The 22,839-nt window shown below is 43.1% G+C and overlaps 8 protein-coding genes across 8 annotated transcripts; 3 read left to right on the forward strand and 5 right to left on the reverse strand.

Annotated features, from left to right (window-relative positions):
* Positions 1-361: 361 nt before the first annotated feature.
* Positions 362-978, reverse strand: BDB00DRAFT_853086 (uncharacterized protein; the record flags this gene model as incomplete). Its single annotated transcript, XM_053125601.1, has 2 exons — positions 582-978; positions 362-500 (listed from the first exon to the last, which is right to left on the reverse strand). Coding segments are annotated over exons 1-2 (197 nt in total), but the record flags the coding sequence as incomplete, so codon positions are not given.
* A 1,788-nt stretch (positions 979-2,766) lies between these two features.
* Positions 2,767-3,159, forward strand: BDB00DRAFT_878375 (uncharacterized protein; the record flags this gene model as incomplete). The annotated part of the gene is made up of 1 exon (XM_053127727.1): positions 2,767-3,159. One exon carries the CDS (start codon positions 2,767-2,769, stop codon positions 3,157-3,159), a length of 393 nt encoding a protein of 130 aa, XP_052973832.1.
* A 3,215-nt stretch (positions 3,160-6,374) lies between these two features.
* Positions 6,375-7,629, forward strand: BDB00DRAFT_853089 (ADP-ribosylation factor). Its single transcript, XM_053125602.1, has 4 exons — positions 6,375-6,606; positions 6,702-6,794; positions 7,072-7,317; positions 7,400-7,629. Exons 1-4 carry the CDS (start codon positions 6,462-6,464, stop codon positions 7,456-7,458), a joined length of 543 nt encoding a protein of 180 aa, XP_052973833.1. The 5' UTR covers positions 6,375-6,461; the 3' UTR covers positions 7,459-7,629.
* Positions 7,630-7,982: 353 nt separating this feature from the next.
* On the forward strand, positions 7,983-12,286 carry BDB00DRAFT_109803 (uncharacterized protein). Its single transcript, XM_053116090.1, has 9 exons — positions 7,983-8,204; positions 8,334-8,557; positions 8,862-9,009; positions 9,129-9,288; positions 9,351-9,509; positions 9,617-9,800; positions 9,890-10,304; positions 10,389-11,396; positions 11,467-12,286. Exons 1-9 carry the CDS (start codon positions 8,087-8,089, stop codon positions 12,153-12,155), a joined length of 3,105 nt encoding a protein of 1,034 aa, XP_052973834.1. The 5' UTR covers positions 7,983-8,086; the 3' UTR covers positions 12,156-12,286.
* A 13-nt stretch (positions 12,287-12,299) lies between these two features.
* On the reverse strand, positions 12,300-13,563 carry BDB00DRAFT_109800 (uncharacterized protein). Its single transcript, XM_053116089.1, has 3 exons — positions 12,800-13,563; positions 12,622-12,714; positions 12,300-12,548 (listed from the first exon to the last, which is right to left on the reverse strand). Exons 1-3 carry the CDS (start codon positions 13,184-13,186, stop codon positions 12,444-12,446), a joined length of 585 nt encoding a protein of 194 aa, XP_052973835.1. The 5' UTR covers positions 13,187-13,563; the 3' UTR covers positions 12,300-12,443.
* A 2,403-nt stretch (positions 13,564-15,966) lies between these two features.
* Positions 15,967-16,972, reverse strand: BDB00DRAFT_878380 (uncharacterized protein; the record flags this gene model as incomplete). Its single annotated transcript, XM_053127728.1, has 2 exons — positions 15,967-16,307; positions 16,714-16,972. The coding sequence occupies 2 exons, from the start codon at positions 16,970-16,972 to the stop codon at positions 15,967-15,969; spliced, it is 600 nt and encodes a 199-aa protein (XP_052973836.1).
* Positions 16,973-18,122: 1,150 nt separating this feature from the next.
* Positions 18,123-18,971, reverse strand: BDB00DRAFT_853120 (uncharacterized protein). Its single transcript, XM_053125603.1, has 2 exons — positions 18,675-18,971; positions 18,123-18,548 (listed from the first exon to the last, which is right to left on the reverse strand). Exon 2 carries the CDS (start codon positions 18,471-18,473, stop codon positions 18,204-18,206), a length of 270 nt encoding a protein of 89 aa, XP_052973837.1. The 5' UTR covers positions 18,474-18,548; positions 18,675-18,971; the 3' UTR covers positions 18,123-18,203.
* Positions 18,842-19,643, reverse strand: BDB00DRAFT_109875 (uncharacterized protein). Its single transcript, XM_053116091.1, has 4 exons — positions 19,619-19,643; positions 19,378-19,554; positions 19,069-19,293; positions 18,842-18,988 (listed from the first exon to the last, which is right to left on the reverse strand). The coding sequence occupies exons 2-4, from the start codon at positions 19,495-19,497 to the stop codon at positions 18,896-18,898; spliced, it is 438 nt and encodes a 145-aa protein (XP_052973838.1). The 5' UTR covers positions 19,498-19,554; positions 19,619-19,643; the 3' UTR covers positions 18,842-18,895.
* Between the last annotated feature and the right edge of the window lie 3,196 nt (positions 19,644-22,839).

Raw genomic sequence — 22,839 nt, forward strand, 5'->3', positions numbered from 1 at the left:
AAATACAAGTAACAAAAAGAAGAAAAAAAAGAAAAAAGAAAAGAAAAGAAATCAGGAATTAGATTAGTAGTAGATTAGAGAGAATGTAAAAACAACACCAAGCATCACGCGGTCTGTGACGACGGAAAGCAAAAGTAGCGAAATTCAAGGCAACAAAAAGACAGAAACAAATGTCAAGAAAAAAAATCATCACTGCCTTTCGTACAATACGGCACCAAGAAAACGTCAACAAGTCGGTGGCTGTCTTATCACCCTAAGCAAGTTTGCTTACAACGGCACTACATACCCGATCAACATCGCTTCAAAAGCTAACACATACAACAACAGCAGCAATTTATACAAGACAATCTCTTGGAAAGAAATCAGCGAAGAAAAGATGAAGTCTACACAAGACACACAGCATCACATACAAAACAAACCAAGCGATATCAAATTGCAGTCGATTCAATACCAGACTGAAAAGCAAGACTTGGGCAACTATAAAGTGAAATTAATCAACAGTAAGTACAAACAAGGCACACGGATTTACTTTGGAGTAAGACTTTGATAACTAACGTGAAAGGCTTATTGATATGATTTAGAGACAAAATACAGCGCTGAGGATCATCATCGATACAAAGCCACAAGCACAGTCTATTATCGACTTCAACGGCCTCCATATCATTCGCGTCGAGCTCAAGACAACAGAGCATTTAGCGAAGACTGCGCGAAAAAAAAAAGAAACAAGAAAACAGATCGACATACATACTCGAACGCAAAAATAACACGACATGATAACACATTCAAAAATGACCGAAGGTATCAACAAGCAAATCACACAGATATCATGTACCTCAGGCTACTGAAGACGACAATTATCAAGACGAAAAAGACCATAAAAATTGCCACAGACGAATCCCATAAATCAGAATATTATGTAGTTGAAGAAAAAATTATAGAAGAAAAAAAGAAATACAAAAAAATCAGAGGGCTATCGTTACCACGGACAAAAGCTTACTAACATTTGTAGGAATGCACGATTCTTTAGATATAATTTTACTACCATAAAAAATAAACATGTTTTTCCAATTCCTTTTTGCCATCATCGCAATCTTTTTCATAGAACAAAAGAAGCACTTGCGAAATATAGAGAAATGAATCACTCTAGTGCTACCTTCAATAAGGTACACAGAGCTATTCCCATAAAACCAGGGCGAAACCGCATGTTAATGAATTCTCAAAGAAACTAGAGCACAATATCAGAGTCTTAGAGTACTTGTTGGCCAAAAACGTACATGAATAACAGATTATGTCCCGCTCTATGTTATCGCACAGAAACAATGTCTAAAAGGTCTGTCGTTCCATAAAAATTTTTTTACGAGCATAGTGAATAGCTTCAGCGGAATCTTTTACGGGCTATTTTAGCAACGCAAGCCAACATCCCCTCACTGTCGGTGGAAACCGTAAGAGCCTCGTAGGATCACCCCTTTCTCATCTTGTTATCCCGTACCCTACTTAAAAAAATTCGATACGTCAACGTCGGCGTAACCTAATGATCTTCTTCTCGGCGGATTCCCACCTCATACTCTTCCATGAACCAATCACTTTTGCCCGTCACGGGAGTGGCTGTTTCTCGAGCATATACACGAGCATACAATAAAGCACTTTTGCGAAACAGTCATGATGCATATTGACCAACTATATCAAAAGGAAGGTGTTTATATATGCAACGCTGAAAAGCAACTTTCAAAGTAGAAAGAATGACTATTTAAGATGTAATAAGTAACATCGCCAAGACACACTTCGTCCACATCAGGTATCCAATGCATGCATCCTTCTTTCGTGTGTCCCGTGAAGATATTGTGCAGATTATCACAGAAGTTAAATTTTTTCTCGGGAAAATGTCTTTGCAAGTATATAAGCGATTGATTTTCAGGGGGCATCGTCACTGTAATCTGTTGTGTGCGTGTATGCATGGCGAAGAGCAGATCTCCTTCATCCACGAAGTGCTTTAATATATTATTGAAAACATCAATGAAACGAATAAAGAACAAATAGTAGAGATCGTCAAAAACTGATGCAGGATGTATTCTGTATGAGACCCGCTGTTCATCCATTTGATATAGGATAATTATCACACCTAACGCCGGTATCGTATAGTAACATTACAGTATGAAGTGAGAGCCCAGTTGAATTCCGCTTACTGGTGTTCACTGAGCAAAGTCATCGAGAATGGGTCGTATTTCATCGTTCTAATGCGGGAACGTACCAGTAGTTTAGTGATCATTTATTGACAGTGTACATATTTTTTGCCGAATCTTTGTATAGCAACTGTAGCAGTGAACATAGTATGCATCGCTATACTTCATCAGATATCCATTTGACCTTCGTTATCCACATCTCCTTTTTTAAAAAACAATACTGTGTCTGTATCAACCATGTGCAATTCAAAGAAACTGTGTCCATGTAATTGTTTGCAAATTTTGAGAAGTTAAATTATAGAAGGTTGTGATGTCGTATGTCGTCGTCGTCTTCTTTATCTTGAGTAGATGAGAAATAAGGATCGAGAAGCATGCATATCGTATGCAGAATGGCATACATAAGAATAAGGAGAAGAGACCCAAAGTGAAAAAGCAGAATCATTCTTACTGAGGAAAATTAGAAATCAACCATCAAGGAGTGCAGATGGGTTTAAAGAAATGCATTAAAAAGGCGTAGGATTTCAAGGAACAATAGCAAATTTCATATTCGCTGTTTTTCTTTTACTTTTCTCTGTTCAAAAAAATAATGCTTAGTAACGAATCGATCCGGTCATTCTTCGTCGCCTTTGCAGTCATTGCCGCTCTCATGACTACATCTACAACTGCTATGCCAATTGGCAATAGTGACAATCAGTCTCTCGTGGCTGAAGTCCTGAATGACCAAAGCTCGTCGGCGTCCAGTACTGATGATGTTACCAAAGCAACAAGTGGCGTCACCGGCGGAATAAACAGTGCTCTTGATATAGTTAAAGGTCCCGCCTCAGGAGATGCACAAAATTCAGCCGGTGGATCAGATACTACTGGAACTGCGGGTGGAAATACGCAAACAGGATCAAGAGCTAAAAAAGATATGCGAGTTGGTCGTCCTCCAAGCAGCGAGCTAAAGACGTGTCTCGCAGGAACTACCTGTCTGGAGTAATCGCAATGTCTGTCTTGCCTATTTTATAATCTACTTTTGTAAATTATTTTGTGATACGTTCTAGATCTACAAATATGCCGCACAACCTACTTTCGACTGTGCATTTCGATCGTAGTACAATAACAAAAATGTGTTATACGAATACTTATTTGTATTTTCCATAGCATGAAATAAAATTTTATCTCTCGTATGCGCGCGAGAGTGATTTTGACAACATCATCGGTAAGAAAGCATGTTGCAGATACTGCTTCTATAAAACAGGTTGACATACAGTACCCGCTCGTTAAACCGATCACCTCTGTTTTTCGAGAAAGTGATCGGTTTAACGAATGATCGGTTTAAAGATTTAGGGTCCGCCATGTGGATATAGAACTCGCTGGAAGGATCATCTTCTGATGTTACACTATTACATGTAATGTTTATATACATTTCAGGTTGGGATGCGAGTTGTTGAGGGGGAAGAAGAAGAAGAAGAATAAAAAGACATCAAATAAGCGATAGCGAAGATGAAACGAAAATTAAGCAATTGGTAGACGATCTCCTATTACTGTTGAGCCATTGAGTATTTGAACATCTGTGGAGAAGAATCAGGTCTTTGAAATTGATGCAATCTCATATCACCAATTTCGCCAATTAAGCTATTAAGCTTAGTAACTTAACCAAAACTAACCGATCAATCGTGGGACGAGTGATCGGTGATCGGTTTAGCGAACGTCCGATATTTTACTGCTTACCAAGCTGGTATTTTGGGGAAGTGATCGGTTTAACGAAATATCGGTTTAAGGGTGATCGGTTTAACGAGCGGGTACTGTACTGCTGTAGCATCTGTGTGTACTGTAGCTACTTTGAATATTTATGTCAGTTTGCGAATCCTCGCATACTAACTGGAGTAAAGTCATCATTACAGTATCTTCAAAAGGGATATTACTTATAGATTACATGTCAGAAAATGATAATGTCGGCTATGATATGCAAAATGTCAATTTAAACAACCCAAACCCAAGAATTTTAAAAAACATATTTCACTTGATGGATATGATCAAGGTATCAAAGCGGCACGGCCTAGCAAAAGATTTCGCGCGTCGTCTTCGTGATGCAATTTTCATTGTTAACCAACAAGATCGAGAACGTATCGAAATGTACTTGCAATCGCGTGGGCTTACTTAAGACTACATGCTGACAAAAAACCCTGCCTGGATCTTAAAGAGATGCAGAAGACACGTTCCCCTGCCAGAAGCATTGTATCCAAAAGTCCAAAATCTGTTTGCCGAATATGGAGAACTACGATGCGCACGATCTGGTCGGTCACTTTTTGATGATGAAGCTTGGCGTCAAGCTCGTAGAGTTTTGCGAGCAATCCGTGCAGGAGAAGTTTCCGATCCACCCGACATCTCTCTTTATTTCCAAGCCGGTGTTGATTCCCTTGGTTTTCCTCTGTATCGGTGCAGTAGAGGCACAAACTCCCTTGAAGGTGGAGTACATCAAAACATCATCCGTAAATTCAGTACATTTGCTGCTGGACCTCATTTGACCGATTGTGCACTTGCAGACTATCGATTACGCCACAACATTAATGTAGGAAAGATACTCATTTTCACATATTTTCACTATTATTGTACCAATTTAATAGTAGCTTGTTCATTTATACATTTAATAGGTTGGAATGTTAAACAGATACGGCAGAGTCCATAAAAGTCATTACAGTCCATGGATTACTCAAACAATTTGTCGGCTACAATCAGAGCTCAACATTCCTGATAAGGCCGGGGCAGCAAATGCGCTTGTTGTTAAATATGCTTTGTACATGCGCATGTCGGACGAGACTTTCGGTATTGCCGGTTTCCCAAGCGACGTTGCCAGTATATTAAACATCGACAAAGTTGACCACCAAGCAGTTGCACTTAATAATATAGCTGCCCGAAAAGATCCATTATTGCCTCAGAAACTTAGCACGCAGCTGATATTTCCTGATGGGTCCACAAGCAAAAAAAAGGACGACTGTATACTTTCATTGCTTCACGGCTCGGCACAAAGTATGCTGTAACTCCCGTGCACACCCAAGAGGAGTTCACATTGTTTCAGAGATTCATGCAATCGTTAAATGGTGCTGAGCCAAAACGGTCCGATTGGATGCGTTTTAGCCAGTTATGGAATCAAAGCAACAATACAAACGGTGAAAATATAGTTTACAAAACGCCAGAAAGCCTCAAAACCCACTACAACGTATGGAAAGCAGCAAAGACAGCCAGAGATACCAAAAAGCAAAACAGCACAGTAGTCGACACGATGGCTGAAATTCTGCAATCACCAAGTCGAAACGTTGATGATCCACCACCAGCTCTATCTTGACCAATGAACCAGCACCAGCAGAAGTAACAGTATCTGATATCAACACGTTTTTGTTGTCCCCACCAATACTCCGTCTATATGAGTAATCTATAGCAGCTGACAATCAAGCTCAACAAGTCTCGCTTTCCTCCAATGCAACAGCTACTACTTTTATCGCCACCAGTGATACACATGAACGCGTCTCTTCTAATCTTCCTCCTCCACAACAACAAACATATAGTGCAATACTATACAGGCACTCAACAATATGCGGCATTCTGCTACCCCTCGGCGACGTGGTCGTCCGCGAAGGCAACAAGTAAGCTCGAGACAGTGGCAGCAGCCTTATCTACAAGTACGCCAAATCGCGCCAGTGCCAAATGCTTTACCGTCTGCTTCACCTGCTAGTATATTGTGTGGATTACCCAAAGGAAGAACAAGAAACCGCAAGTAGATTATATACCTCTCTAGGCTCCCAAAATATATATATAGCTACCGGTTTTCTTTATCTTATAATTCAAAAGCAATTGATTCGTTATCATCTGTTAACTTACCACATCGATCCATAGCCTTTCCTTAATCTCTCTCTGTCTGTCTCTATCTCTTTACAACAAAGTTTTACAAGTTCATATAAATATATATCCATTTATTAGCTTTTGAGGATACAGTATAGTCTACTCTTTATATATTCTTGATCAACGCGATGCTTATGCGCAGTAGATGCATATGTATATATTTCTGTGAGTGACAGCCAAATCAGTTCACTATATATACTTCTCAGAAATAAAAGAATTAATTCGGCTAAGCCCAGACTTGTCCATGGTGCCAAAATTTGCACAGCCATCATAAATATAAGGCCCCGCCAATCCTGTATATGTGTGGAGCGCGCGGTCTTTTTGCTGAAAGTGCCTAGACAAAATAGTGTTCTCTGTTCACCTTTCAATCTTTTCCCCCTTTTCCCGCAATCACACAATATGGGTTTAAGTTTCTCTAAGCTCTTTGATCTCTTCGGCAAGAAAGAGATGCGCATTCTGATGGTGGGTCTTGATGCCGCCGGTAAGACCACCATCTTATACAAGCTCAAGTTGGGCGAAATCGTCACCACCATTCCTACCATCGGTAAATACTTGTTTCTTTTTTTCATCTCGTTTCTTTTCTTTATGGTCACGTTTCCTTTATTGACTGAACCGCTCATACATCTTTGTTGGAATTAGGTTTCAACGTGGAAACTGTCGAGTACAAGAACATCTCGTTCACCGTGTGGGATGTCGGAGGACAGGACAAAATCCGACCTTTGTGGAGACATTGCAAGTATCAAATAAATTCTTAGAACGTGAGAGAGAAAAAAGGGTAGAAGGAGCAACAGAGTACAAGTGTATACATTCGTATGATGTGTGCATGTTTCGATTGTAGCTGCCACAATACTATACATATAGCAAGTGTATAGTTACTTGATGGCGCTACGTATACACATGCACAGACACACATACGCATATAAAAATGGAGAGAGAGAGAGGGAAGATGAAAAAGAAGACAGAAGGGTCTGGTACTAATACAACAATTGTGCTGGTATTGCTTTAACAGATTTCCAAAATACTCAAGGTATCATCTTTGTTGTCGACTCGAACGATCGCGACCGTGTGTCGGAAGCCCGCGATGAACTTCAGCGCATGTTGAACGAAGACGAACTGCGTGATGCACTTTTGCTTGTGTTTGCCAACAAGCAGGATCTGCCCAATGCCATGAACGCAGCTGAAATCACGGACAAACTGGGTCTCCACTCTTTGCGCAATAGACACTGGTACATTCAGACCACCTGTGCAACCAGCGGTAAGTTTCACGTTCTTTCGTCCACGTTATTTGGATTCTTTCCCTCTGTTAGTGGATTATACTAAATGGAACTTGACAATAGGTGATGGTCTCTATGAGGGCTTGGAATGGCTGTCAAACAACTTGAAGAGAAGACAGTAAACATTGGGGGAACAGAACAGACAAGAAGAGGAAAAGTAGGATAAGCAAGAGCCAAGTAATGCGTGAGAGGGAGAGAGAGAGTAAAAAGGATAAGAGCATATCTTACTTGACGAACAAGCAGCAATAGCCCTTGATACTCTCGGGTCTCTCTCTCTGTGTGTGTATCTCTCTCGAAAACTCTTCCATGAACCCTTCATTTACTAGCAATCTCTCTACTATTTTCTCTATTTCTCTTTCTTTTCTCTTCTCCTTTTGCTGTTTTACTATATATACAAATATAAACTTTTCTACGGATATATAACCAACCCAACGCCACTATTGACTAGCCTATATTTGTGTTTGACAAGCTGAAACGTACATGATCGTATTGCTGGCCACTGAACCGAATTGGGCCAAATTCCATTGACTAACTGCGACTGCCACACGTGGAGATGAATAGCATGGGCTGTGCTGTTCTGTGCTGTGCTGTGCTGTGCGGTCAATAAGGCTCGAGCGGATAAATGCTCTCTATTCTTTTTGTGGTGATTAAACTAAACTCTTCTTCCCTTCCTTCCTTTGTCCTTCCCTTTTCCTTTCTTTCTTTCTCTCCTCCTCCCTTCTCTTTACCTTTTTTACATTTATCCAAATTATGGAAAACAAGGTGGCCCAATCGGCCGCTGACCTCGATACGGCTCGTTGCCGTGGTGACTGGTCATCTATACCCCAACTCGCTCAGAGATATAAAAAGTACCATCCCGATGAAACAGGTAAGGGAGAAGCATGAAATTTTTGATTGAGTATTGCATATACTACGCAAACAGAAAGAATTCGTATCGTTTCATGTACCCAACCATTGGTGTGCCAACCAAAACCATACCCATTGATATGCTCTTTAGTATTGGACGCTACTGCGTGCATTGAGGCCGAACTCGTCGACCAGATACAAAGTACGCGTCAACGCACAGCAACTGCCCAAGAACACGCCAACGACACTCCCGACTCGATCCACAATTCACCTTCACTCAATTCACTTCAATCGCAGTCCTTTGCTCGGCGCATTCAAGACATTATTCGAGGAAAGAAAGCTAATTTAGATTTGCCGGATGATCGTCAGGCACAGGTAACAAAAAAAAAAAGAAAGACAAGCAAAAAATTGGACCGTGCCCTTGTAACCACTACGAACGTGCTCCTTCCCTGCCTTACCCTCCACCCATACACACCCAATCAACTATTTGTTATTGTCTCCCGCGTAAAATTACACATACACAAGCTCTCACAAACGAGCTTAGCGGGGTACCTTCAAAATCCTCTTTTCTTTTCACTTCTCTTCCTTTCCTCCAAAAAAAAATTGCATACGTCAAATGGTTACACAAGCGCTAAACCTTTCTTCATGTTTTCTACTTGTTGTATACTGGTTATGATAGTTTACAAAGATCATTTTGGCACGCATTTATTTCGAATCAGGCGATTACGACAAAGCGCTTGAATCATTGCAGAACTTAGCTTTACGGATAGAAGACGCTACATCAGGTTATGGATTGGTATTACTTGTGCAAGCGCGTGCTATCAAAGGTAGTAATTATATATGAAAAATGGCTGAAGGATTGTAACAAGTGACTCTTGGGAGCGTGGGAGGGTTTGACAGAAAAGCAGCATAAGTATTAGAACTCACGTGTCTCGCCCATATACAGGCATATGTTATGAAAAGCAGAACAACATCACAGCGGCGATCGATGCTTTTTCAACAGCCTGGGATGTAGTAGAGCAACATCTCAAGGCCAAAAGCGAAATGCTGTGGTACTGGATGGAAGAGTGTCTTTACCATGGCATTCTACTGCAATTGCGTGTCAGGTAATGTATTTCTATTAAGCCTTTGCATTCTAAAGCATGCAGCCTTAAACGTAACTTGTTAGATCCTCACCATTACGATTGATGCGAGCTTATTTGAAACTTGCCAATTCATACTGGTCTAAACATTGGCGTACATGTAAACAATGGGTTGTATTCTGTTTGTCCGCGCGCCACGTTGCCAAAATCGATGGATTGAATAACGATAGTGACATTGTTTCAAGGTAAATGAAAAAAAAGGAGGCTGTCGATCCGGGATTGGGGTTGTGTGTCTGTGTAACCCTAAAAAAAGCTTGTTGGCTTGATGCTGAATACAACTTTCATGTGACAGTCTGAGCGACCTAGACGACCTTATACCCGTAATGGATATCTTGCGCAAGCTTTTCAGGTCTCTTGCATCGGTGTGCACTACAACCGAATTGAATCAGCGAACGGTCGAACTAGCCAATCTAACTGCCCAAGTGCATGATCGTGTGGGTTGGGGTGATGCCCGGCATCTTCGGCGTGTTCTTCGTGTAAAGTATCAGCATATGTTTTGTAATTCGTTGAGTTACAACTCGAACTGGCTCTGACCGCTTAACAAAAATGTCACGATATTATTTAGTTTCTGTATCAGGCAAAAGAACATACGTTCAACAGTGCCGATATCACTCGCCACTTGCTGTTCACTTTGATGCGCCTGGGTGACTTTGATGAAGCCAAACATACGTTTGTATCCTATATGGATTTGGTGGGTGCCAGTGATATCACATACACCGATGAACCGAGACAATATGAGGCATCCCACGTCTTGCGACGCATGGGACTTGTCAATGAAACCGCAGTGCAGTTGCTTTCAGTCTTGCTAATTGGAGCAGAGCTGTATGGCAAAATCTACAGCAATGGGAAAATAGCCACGATTATCATGCACCTGGCATTGGACGTGGTGGAAGAATTAGACGAAGAAGATGACTTGAGCGAAATGGTCGCGCGCACATATCGAGTCCACGGTGCCGCTTGTGGCGTTTATGCTCGCCAATGTAAGTTATACTGCTGCTTGCCTTATTACATTAGGGGTGTGTGTCAAATCAGCTTCTAATATAGCTCGCTTTTGGATATTTTAGGTGATGATCCAGATACACGTTCAGAATATCATAACAAGGCGATTAAATCTTTGATCAAAGCCGTACGCCTTCAAGAAGAAGAATTAGGCTCATCATCAGCAACGGCATCATGGCAATCATATTATGAACTTGCTGTCGAACAAGCTATCACACGCAATTTGCACGACGCTGCTAGCTCTACGAGCAAATCGATCCAACTCGAGCCTAACCATCTAGCATCATGGCACCTTTTGGCCTTGATTTATTCATGTCAAGAAAACAAGGAACCGCAAGCCCTTCAAACGCTTGAGGCTGGTTTGAATACGTCGACGACCTTGTTGACCGAGTATAGTACTGTAACGGCAGGTGCAGCGCCAGTCATGTCGTGGAACAAGAACGAAAAGTCTATGGCACAGTACGTCAGTTTGGCAGAGAGTCATCTGGCCGTTTCCATGACTCAGGTGCAACTTTTGGAAAAGTTGGAAGGACCTGAAGCTGTTTTGGACCTATATACAGATCTCTTTTCGATGTATGCCAAGTTGGCTACTCATTTGCTGAAAAATGATGACGATATGTTGCAGGCAACAACAGCAGAAGTAGAAACAGGTGTAGTAGGCGACCCTGCTGCTGCAACAGCGAATGGAAGGCATAACTCCATGTCTTCATCCAGACGAACCTCACGTTCGCATTCATTGTCCAATGCTGATCCTCGTCGACGATCGAATAGCACTTCCGCCAACCACCGCCGTCCAAGTGAGCTCAACGGCAACACATCGGATGTCCCTCCTGTTTCGCCGTCAGCAAATACCAACTTGCCACCGCGCCGCATGAAGACCAGCAGCAGCGATGAGATTCGTAGCGATCGTCGAGGCAGTGATGTAGTGCGCAATCGATCGTCGTCAATCAGCAGAGAAAGCAAGTCGATTCGCAAGAAGAGTATGCAACTGATTGATATGGGATTTGCTCGACGAATGGGCAGCACACAGCAATCAACCAAGCAATTTTCTTCTGGTTCCACCTTGTATGATGGTAAAACTAAGCTCATTTCTTTTATATTTTTCTCGTTCAAAGAAACAAAACTAATCCACATTTTTTTTAGAACGATCCACGTCCAGTTCAGAAGCATCTTCAGCGACGCTCATGTCCTTGTTGACACCTTCCTTCTCCGCAGCAAGTATGGGTGCTGCTGAAAGACGGCCTTCTAACACGACCGCCACTATCAGCTCCATCATCGACAAGCCCACGCACTTTTACACTCGATACCAGCGCGACCGTTGGTACCATCTACTCGTAAAACTCTGGCTCATGTCCACGACAACATTCATCCGCGCCGGCCGCCTCGAAGAAGCCACCAAAGCAATTGTCGAAGCGGAGCAGCAGTTGCTTGTGGGTCAAATGAACGATGCCAGTGTCTGGTACCAACTCGGCCTGGTTTGCATTCAAAAAGCAAAGAAGGTAGCAACGACGGTGGATCAAGCCAAATTGCACGATACCGGATTGGATGCATTCAAAAAGGCGCTGGCCATTGATCCAGATCATATTGAGGCACTGGTTGCCATGGCACGCTGTTTCATTGATATGGAAGAATGGGAGTTGGCCGAAGGCTTGTTGGATCGCGCTACCCGTGGATACGGCTGGGATAATGCCGAGGCTTGGTATTGTCTGGGCATCTGTTACCGCCATGCACATAATTTGGAACAGGCCAAGAATTGCTTCCAGTACGCCGTCGAGCTGAGCGAGACTACGCCTTTGCAGTCCTTCTCGCAATTGCCTCGTTTCGTACAATAGTAATCATCATAATCATACAACAACTTTAGTCATTTATCATCCACCAATCCCTTCCGATGTCCTCCATGAAATCTCAGGGCTATTATAACACACACATTTTTGGATCCAATCTCTCCCTAATCTATCATCGTTCACCTTGGTGTTTTATGTTCGAGAAAACAAGATAAAATAAAATACACAGATAACCAGCCATCAATTTTCTTTTTCATGAAATAATGAGTAGGATTGATTGGACTAAGAATGCTTTTTCTAATAAGGATATATGCATTTGCTTTTTCGAAAAGGATATCAAGGCCAATTTATGGTATCACCATCAATGTCTGGCCATTTTTTGCTGGATTGCCGTTGCCCATTGTCTCTACTGACGAACTTTGGCATATTTCGGATATTGGCCTACATTAAACAACTCAATTTAGCCTTTACGAAAATAGCGACACAAGTTCCATGTACATAATGTAGATCGTACCTGATTCCCTGTACTGTCAATACTATCACTAGTATTCGTTGTCATTGAAGGTGGGAGCATAGGCATACGTAATAAAGCTTCGCGCCATTTTTGCTGTATGAAATACAAAGAAGTGGGTCAATATCACGTCTACTTGACCTCTGTGTGCGCAAAAAAAAAAATATGTCGTATCTTTTACCTTTGCCACCTCTTTTGCTACTCGTTCAGCCTCTTCTGCTCGTTTTCGAACGGCATTGATCAATTCATACCGCTGCTCACGTTCTTCCCACAATTGCTTTTGTTGAAGGTATTCAGAATGATCGTTTAACGCCTGTTGTTCATTAACTTGTTGCAGTCGATCGCGTTGTTCTGCATGCTGCTGACGACGTGCTTTTCGTGCAGCAAGCTTACGTTCTTTGCGATATTGTCGACGCGGAATGCGTTTTAAATGCTGTTGTCCATCTTTTGTTACCGCCTCCTCATGGGGTTCAGTTGGCATGAGTTTTTTTTTTTTTGGAAAAAAAAAATACAAGTCGGGAAGATGGGAGCGCACGCAGGGATTGGCTGACAAAAGAAAAGAGCGCATTGACCAGGAGCTACAGACTGCATATCATATTTTATCAAAACTTCGAGGAAAGTAACAATACAGGTGGAACAAGAATCAGGTGACCGCAACTGTAGAAGTGGCATGCTCCTAGTACACATTTGTAGACGGTGCCTCATTTTGACTCTTAAGCTTAATTGAAGCAAACCATATGAGCAAAGAGGAGGAGGGAAACACCGTCTAATGAAGTGGAATCTCTGGCTAGTTCTTTCAAAAATATTTAACGGCTTTTGGAAAGTTTCTACGGTCTCCCTCTCTTCCATAACGATGCGTCGAAAAGTGACACATGCTTGATGAAGTCTTAATTGAGCAAAGGTGGGCATGGTGAATTAATGCTATTAAAGAAATGCAGGTCTCGCCTATCATATGTATGGTGCATTTCGTCTGTAATCGCCAAAACTTCATTTTGTTTCAATTTTTCAACTTTTAAAATTCAGATTCTTTATTCGGTAATATGTGTAACGTGTTAATAGTGAATGGCAATTCTGTGATGTGAAGTATACTCTCTTGAAGAAAACTTTTCTTTTCTGGGTATATCCTACGAATATCCCTAAACAATTTCCCAATCATAAGGGATTGTCTCCTCTTCCATTGTTGTTTGAATTGCCTCGTTCAATGTGGTTCCAGTGACGATAATACGACCATTATCATTACATTGCTTTTTCTTAGCAGCCTTTTGGTGCTATTTGGGGAGCCATGGTAAAACAGTATAGAGAGTGAGGGAAAGCAAATCTCGAACATGATTGGCTGATAGCTATTCACACGTGACCGTAAAAACCCTGACGCGCTTGTGCAACATGTTTCAAATCGCATTCTTCCCTGCTAAATATCTGAAAATTGCCTTTGACCGACCATCTTTGACAGCTATCAACTTTTTTTTAAAACTTTTTTTGCAACTTCTAAACTTCAATAACTATTCTTTACATGCCTAAAGTGTTTATTAAAGTATAGATTTGAAATATAATGACTTAGGGTAAAGTAGATAGATCTCAAATTTGGAAGAAATTATTGGCGATTACAGATGAAATGCACCATATAAAGTTTACAGAAACAAATTGTATTGCCTATGCTACAAACTGTTAATGGTAAATAGTTGGAAGTTGAACTATGCGTTGGTGTTTGATAAATTAGCAATTTATGATACATATGTTCTAGTTTTATAAGGACATAACTGTAACTTGATTCATATAATAGCAGGTTTATTTCTTATAATATGTAAGTAACTTGTGCATTCCTACAAATGTTAGTAAGCTTTTGTCCGTGGTAACGATAGCCCTCTGATTTTTTTTGTCTTTCTTTTTTTCTTCAATTAATTTTTTTCTCTAACTACATAATATTCTGATTCATGGGATTCGTCTGTGGCAGTTGTTACGGTCTTTTACGTCTTGATAATTGTCGTCTTCACTAGCTTGAGGTACATGATATTTGTGTGATTTGCTTGTTGGTATCTTCGGTCCTTTTTGGTGTGTTATCATGTCGTGTTAATTTTGCATTCGATTATGTATGTCGATCTGGTTTTTTTTTTCTTTTTTTTTTCGCGCAGCCTTCGCTAAATGCTCTGTTGTCTTGAGCTCGACGCGAATGATATGGAGGCCGTTGAAGGCGATAATAGACTGTGCTTGTGGATTTGTATCGATGATGATCCTCAGCGCTGTATTTTGTCTCTAAATATCAATAAGCCTTTCACGTTAGTTATCAATGTCTTCATCTCAAGTGAATCCGTGTGACTTATTTGTACTTACTGCTGATTATTTACACCATATAATTGCCCCAGTCTTGCTTTTCAGTCTGGTAGTGGAATTGACTGCAATTTGATATCGCTTGGTTTGTTTTGTATGTGATGCTCTGTGTCTTGTGTAGACTTCATCTTTTCTTCGCACTGATATAAATTGCTGCTGTTGTTGCATGTGTTAGCTTTTGATGCGATGTTGATCGGGTATGTGGTGCGGTCGTAAGCAAATTTGCTTAAGGTGATATGTAAGACACCCACCGACTTGTTGACGTTTTCTTGGTGCCGTATTGTACGAAAGGCAGTGATGATTTTTTTTCCTGACATTTGTTTCTGACTTTTTGTTGCCTTGAATTTCGCTACTTTTGCTTTCCGTCGTCACAGACCGCGTGATGCTTGGTGTTGTTTTTAGATTCTCTCTAATCTACTACTAATCTAATTCCTGATTTTCTTTTCTTTTCTTTTTTTTCTTCTTTTTGTTACTTGTATTTTGGGGGGCTATCGTTACCTGGACCGTAACTTACCAACGCTTTGTCAGAAGAGATTTCTTGGCTGGGTAGAATATGTCGAATTTTTCGTTGCATAAATAGCGGCGTTCACTAACGATATGATTGTAGCAAAGTCACAATGAGCAGATAATTTTACAAAAGCATGAATGATCAATTGTTTCTCTTGGTTTTGCTTCTTACCATGATACAGCAATGTATGCTTCTTCTGTTGCGATTTCCAAGGTAGTGTGACCATGAAATTGTATTGTCTCCATATATACTAATGACTGTCCTTGTAGCTAACGCTTGATATAGAAGAAATGACAGAAAGCCTCCCTTGTTTGCTGCGTGCCATCCATTGATTTGTCATGGATACACATGCACGATGCCTTCCTTAAGGTAGTATCATCGAGTAGTCATGTCGCCCACCGCTTTTACTAAAAGATTAATCGATCAAAAATACACGCATCAATGCTAATGGCTTCATATTTCCCGCTCCAGACTCATATCATGTAAATTCAAATTACCTTAAAAGTTCTCTCCTATCAACGGTCAAGCTGCTGCCATAAACAATATGTGTGTGCGAATGTCAATAATGCGCAGTTCTTGAATATATGTCCCGTGCGACAGGAGCCATCGACTGATTCTCTCGTCGAGTAGCATTTATCGGTTGTGCGACCAGTGTCTTCAACGTGAGCTCGCCAGCATGCATTCGAAAGTCGGATACGGATAGTGCCGCCATTATTGCGTCTACGCAATGCCGTCGGATCCCTCTGGTAATAATGTGCCCCTTGTTGATAGTGACCTTTAGACGCAGTGTTTGCTTGATGCGTCTTGGACAGGTGTGCTTCTCGTTCCTTCTTTTGTCCCCATTGCTGCTTCACCACTAAAGCAGAAATGAAACCGCCACGATAATATCATACTGCTCCATCAAATAGCCGTGTCCCGTGTGCATCGTTGTCCTTGATATTCTTTGCCCGCCCATGTCGATGAGTTTGGTTTGTTGTTTTTCATGAGCAATTTTCAGATTGTTCGCAATCTTTCCCCCCTAAGAAGAAATTGAATGTAAGAATCACATTTTGCCCGACTTGATATTGTTAAGATAGAACTTACTATATGCTTTGCATCCACCTAGCGTTTGAAGTGTTGTCATTTAAATATGTCTCCTCGTATCTTGTCGCCAATTCTTCCCGTGGTACAGCTTGGATCGTGTTGCCACCATAATGCACGCTGTTTACCAGGGGCTGTCGATAAAATGATACTTGTTCACATGGGCAGATGCATAGGGTTACGATGTGATATCTCTTGGTCCAGTGTCAAACAGTCGCATGTGTGGCGCTCCATAGATGCTTTGTTGCCAGTATTGATTGTCAGATGTGTTGCATTGCCACCGTGCTTCATTGCCGCGATGGCCTCCTGTGCTTGGTTGCTACCACACCCGAAGCGATAATAAATTTGCTCCAATGATTCCTGGTAGAATTTTCTTTGTCGCCAAGAAGAGTTGCCACCTTGTAGATAAAAAGCTGTTGAGCCAGCTTGAATAGTTGCCATGCGTGCTGCTATCCAGTTTTTACTGTTTGTCTTTTGCGCTCAATTGCCACCATAATAGAAGTCGCCAGTCTTTCTGCTTTGGTGCCGTCTGATAGAAATGATGAAGACGCATTCGAATGGCCGTCCATTGCCCGATGTTGTCCCCATATTGAAAGCTGACAATGCCAATGTCGTCTTTTTGTCGCCATGCTGCTGTCTCCACAAGTCTCCTCGTCGTAAACCGAGATAGATGAGGATTGTTTTCATCTCCTTGACTTGACGTTGACTGATTTGAATAGTTGTAATGAGTGTTGCCGTCACATTACACCTTGTGATTCTGAACGGATTGAATTGTCGTATGCATTGTTGCAGTTTTTGTCGCTGAAGTATCTTGCTCCATGTGGCCATCATAGGTAGCGATGGACACTGTTTGTCGATACGATGTTTGCCGCTGCTCCTTTTGTTGCCGCTTTCTCTTTGGGGTTTCACCACAAAAGTAGGGATGGTTAATGATGATGACGATGATCGTGCCTTGATGTGAAACCATCCCACATATTTGCCCGCATGCTTGGTGAATTGATCCGTCTACGGCCACACAGTTTGAAATTTTTGACCAGCTTGAAATGTTTGATCAGCTTGCATATTCCTCGTAAAGATGTGCGATAAGTGATTCATTGCTGCTGCGTCTGAGTATGACTCGCCCATAATTATATGTCGCCTTTTCCGCCTGTCACTTGTCGTCCGCTGAAAACAGTTGATGCCAAAGGCTGTCCACCACGACTTGCACTTGGTCCGCCTATGGACGTGTTAAATGCATGCAATTTTCTGCCCAGAAGGGGAAGTGCCTTATTGGATCACTTGAGAACAGATATCCGCACCCGCTTGAAGAGCCCTTGTCGCCATAGCATTACCAGTAGACAATATACTTGCTCCTTCCACACTGGGAATATTCAATCCGAGTTAGAACGTCGAATGTAGTTGTTGCCTGGACCAACGGGAAGAAAACCAGAGGGTGCCGACGATTGGATAATGCTGATCGATCTTGATAGTCTATCGCCAAAAGACTGATCAAGCCAAAGACGGGATTCTGCCAATCCTCGAATCGACATCAAGTAAAAGAGGTTGTTTTTACTCGGCTAGCCTGGAAATCTGACGCCACCTGTAGCAGCATAACCATCATGGATCATCCACCAAGACCACACGAGACGACGTGATCAAGCCAAAGACGGGATTCTCACAACACCCCGAATTTTTACTCGGCTAGCCTGGAAAGCTGACGCTCTCCATCGCGGCGTACCACCCACACCGCTGGCCTGACACCCCAACCCGGACACCCCAGCTTCACGGAATCCGGAGGCAAAGGTGAAGGCTGAGGCTGGACTAACATGGCTGTGGCACTGACTACAACCGGTGGAGGATCCAGGGTATGGAAAGGGCGAGGATAACTCCGGTTGAGCTTTCGGTGGCAGGGATTGGGTGAGCAACATTGCTCCGGTTGCCAGGGCTTACGCAGGAACACCATCACATGAACTGGAACTGACTGGGATGACAACCTTGGGAAAGGAATAAATTCCTATACTGGGCCCCTCTTCGCCTTCTCCACACCACATCCGTGTCGAATGCGATACGAAGAAGGGAAGAAGGATAGAAGGAAAGGATATATCAGTTAGTAAGCCTCTTCTTATCAAATGGCCGTAGGTATCAAAGAAAGCATAGTATGTACCGTAGTCATACAAGCATGACACCTTGGGTTGTCATTTGCTGTCAAGAACCGCCGCTGTACATGTGCTCGATGTGGATTCCTGCTGCCTACACAACCAGAGCGTTGCTCACCTCCCCACCACCGGCTCAACTGGAGTTGTCCCCATGTGCCCCCTCCAACCCCTTCACCCCCGGTGGCTGCAGCCAGTGCCGGCGCCAATGCCAGCCCCAACCGCCTTTACCTCAAGAAACCATCCACTGAGATGTCCGGGCCGCACCCCATCGCCTGACGAAGGCGGATACCGCCAGACACACCGAAAACACGCCGCATGCGCTCTATTTGAAATAAAAACAGTAAACTCATCAGCATCAGTACTGTATGCATCTCGCTCAAGCAACACTGCTGAGACACTTACCCCAACCAAGCACACACGCGCAACCATAAACATCGCCTGATGCAGGCGTACACGACAACGCCAAGCACGGCACCAGAGGAAAAGAAAAAAACATGCGGAAATGAAGAGACAGCGACACAAACAGGCGGATTCAAAGTGGGCGACACCAGGAAAGGGAAAGGGGAGAGACCAAAGGAACGGAGAGAAACAAGCACACAGACAGAACAAATGCCTAAAGAAGGCCAACTAAAAAGGACATTGCAATTAGCATCAATCTGGGGCAATACGAAAGCACTCGACAGCGAATTAAAAGAGGATGTAGCCACTTACACGCCGACAAGACCTGCTCCATCTCGGAGACTCGGTCGATGTCTCCACGAGCAGCCTGCAGCAGACCAGCGAAGAGCGCCTCATCGTCGCCAGTCTCGAGGAGACGCTGCAACTCCTCATACTCTTCCAACGTGACACCCAAGTTTGCTGCCATCATTGCAGCGAACTCTGCACCTTCTTCTTCGTCGTCACCTTCTTCGTCGTCGTCGTCGTCTTCGTCTTCGTCATCATCATCTTCTTCGTCGTCTTCCTCGGTGCGCACGTCGTCGTCTTCTTCTTCGTCGTCGTCGTCTTCCATGCTCTCCGGGCCGCAAACGACAGGAACGTGAGCCATTGGCTCCGGCGCGACGACGGACATGGGGGTGTTGGCGAGGGCGAAAGTGGTGGATGCAGCGATAGGACAGGAAGAGACGGAAGGGAAGAATAGCTGCAAGGTGTTGCGCTGGCGGATGTGGCGGTGGTGGCGGCGACGGGTGGAGCTGAGGAGGTGCGCAGAAGGATAGGGACGGGAACGGACTTGTTGATGAGGACGGTGGTGGCGGTGGGTTGAAGGAGCGACTGTGGGGACGAACGGAACGGAAGGAGCGAACAGCGGCAAGTAGTGGTGGTGACGGTGACGGTGGCGGATTTCACGGTGGCGGGTGTGATGACGAGGTGCGCGGAAGGATGCAAGGACTGTGTGGTTGCGGCGGTGATGGTGGTGGTGTCGATGATGGGGGTGTTGTTGGCGGCGGCGTTGATGGCGGTGGTGTTGACGAGAAGAAGAAACAGGAACAGGAACAGGAGCAGGAACAGGAACAGGAGCAGAAGGAACGGACGGGGCAACGAGCGGCAAGTAATGGTGACGGTGGTGGCGGATTTGATGATCCCGGTGGTGGTGGTGGTGGTGGTGAGGAGCGCGGAACGAAGAAGAAACCGGGTGTTGGCGACGGAGGTGTTGATGATGGCGGTGACGGGGCTGGCGGCGAACGGAGCGCACAGAAACAACAGGCACAGAGGCCTCTTCGTCAAGCGAGACAACCACACCATGGTCCTCAGCAGCAAAATCATCTGCTACTGGCAGCTGCGATGGGAGCTGGTCCAAGGACGCGGAAGAAGGCGACGTCACTGGGGACGGATTACGCACAACTTGGTCAATGGGAGCCTCATCGACAACTGCAAATGAGGGGACGTCGATGCCGTTAGGCACAGCAGGGAGGATATCGACCGCAGGTGGCAACGAAGGCGAGACTGGAAGGCTGGCGTCAGCACCCGAAGGCTGGGCATCATTCTTACGAAGAGCCATTGACTGCACACTCAACTCATCCAGCTGCACAACGTGCACGGGAGCAGGAACAACCACTGCAGGAGCCGCCACTACAGCAAGCTCTCGAGCGCCGGCCTCATTCAGGCCCATGGCGGGACGCGTCTCACGGCAACGGTATTCGCCCAAAGGCAGAAACAAACTGAATGTCGCGGGCAGCAACAACGACAGGAAACCGGACGACGCAGACAACGACGGCAGCAACAGGAAAGAAAAAAAGGGAATTGTCGCGGCAATTAGCCAACGACAGGCGATATACGCTAAAGCGATTGGATACATCAGCAGTGCACACAGGGCATAAGACAAGGGCTTATCGGTTTCTGACATTTTGGAATGTAGATGCTGGTAAAGAAGAAAAAAGGAGAGCTGGAAACTACCTTTCTTTTATTGTCATGAAAATTTCAAAGGCCGTGACGTCACGCGTTTTTTTCCTTTTTATCGCACACAGTGCGTTCTCTGTAAGCATGCGAGAGCAGTAAAACACACTAGTATTAACGCGTTGGAAGATGCTATGATAGCCTCTTTTTTTGCTACGGCGTCGTTATGGTTGCCTGTGGTTCCCATAGCTGCATATATGTTTCACATTTACGCTGCTCCGCTTGTACTTTCTTTTTTCGCCATGGTCAGTGCGTCTACAGCGAATTAACTGGAGAATATCACCAAAGATTTTATTACCGCGGCAAGAATACAACCAAGGCCTGAGCTAAACATTCGAAGTTCAAGTGCCGCCTGGCCTCCTTGTCAATCAATACTATATAGTCGGTCGTTCAACAGACAATGCAGAACAGAAAAATCCACAAATGTTACATCTTAAGAACACACAACAGGATACGAAGGGAAAAGAAAATACGGCCAAATCGTAGCATACCTCCCTTTGATCCATCCGAAATGAAACTTTTGCTTATATATCAATAAGACAATTAACTTTTCCCACTATTTACACGGCTGAAGTCTATTCCATGAAATGTGGGGAACGCTGTATAGGAGAAAACAACGCCAGTAGCATCTAAATATTATTGGATCAATTAATTCTCCTGTCTCTTGGAATCATTTGCGAAACTGGCTGGCTACTGGACTAACGAGTAAATTCATGACATCAATCAGCCTTCGATGACGTTAATGCTTGGTATATATATTACCTACGATTTCTGGCAATATCATTAACGAGAATGGCTCACAATCGATGTACCTTTGAAGCATCTAATATTGTTACTATACGAAGAATGTATTTTGAAGTATACTTATTATGTAGTTACAACAACCAATATATACCGCGAGGGGACTATATTGTATGCAAGTGATCAATCCGCGCGTCCAATTCTTTCTTCCTCAGCTAAGCTATCATCGTTGTTTAATTATCCCAGACTATTGCCGTGTCCAAAACAATATTGCCAATATACATACAGTATTTCATAATCTTTGACTATTTGAAATTTACGAGCATTGACGTCAATTCATCAGTGTTGTGTCTTTATTTTAGCATTCGTCCATAGATATCTCGATGGTATACTGTAGATATGCAAGCAAATAGAATATGCAATGGCGCAAGACCACAGGACGATGTTGTTAGTGTAGAATTAAAGAAATACAAACATGGTGAATCGACTATATATAACAAAAAACTGAAACTTGAACATTTTAAGGGTGGATGCATGTCCTGGATAGTTAAAACGAAGAGTGAGCATAAACAAAGTAATGGTCAAATCAAATAAGCGGCAAAATAAGTCGAAAGAAAGTAGATTTGAAATACTTCTTGAACCTTTTGAAGAGTTGGCTTGTTTAATTACAGTATACAAGATGTGATTTATTAGTTTTTGCATTTATATTTTAGGACCCATGCGTTACCGGTGAGCTATACTACATTACATATTCCATGAAACAATCCATTGGACATCAAACCAAAATTAACCCGCTTTCACAGGCGAAACCCGGTGAAGTCAACCTCTTGGAAAGCACTTTGTAATAGGGTCCTCATTTTTTGTAAGTATCTTTCTAACATTAACATTAAAGCCTGGAGATCATATATGACCTGCCCTCGTCAAACGTTGATACCTGTTAGGATCGTCAATTTTTTGGTGAACGTGAGGGTTGCGCAAAACGGCAATCGACTTAATACCTTCTTTCGCGATTTTCTCTGTTAATTAAAAGCATCAAACACA

Source organism: Zychaea mexicana, assembly GCF_025766255.1.
Source record: "Zychaea mexicana strain RSA 1403 chromosome Unknown BDB00scaffold_134, whole genome shotgun sequence".
NCBI classification, from domain to species: Eukaryota; Fungi; Mucoromycota; class Mucoromycetes; order Mucorales; family Lichtheimiaceae; genus Zychaea; species Zychaea mexicana.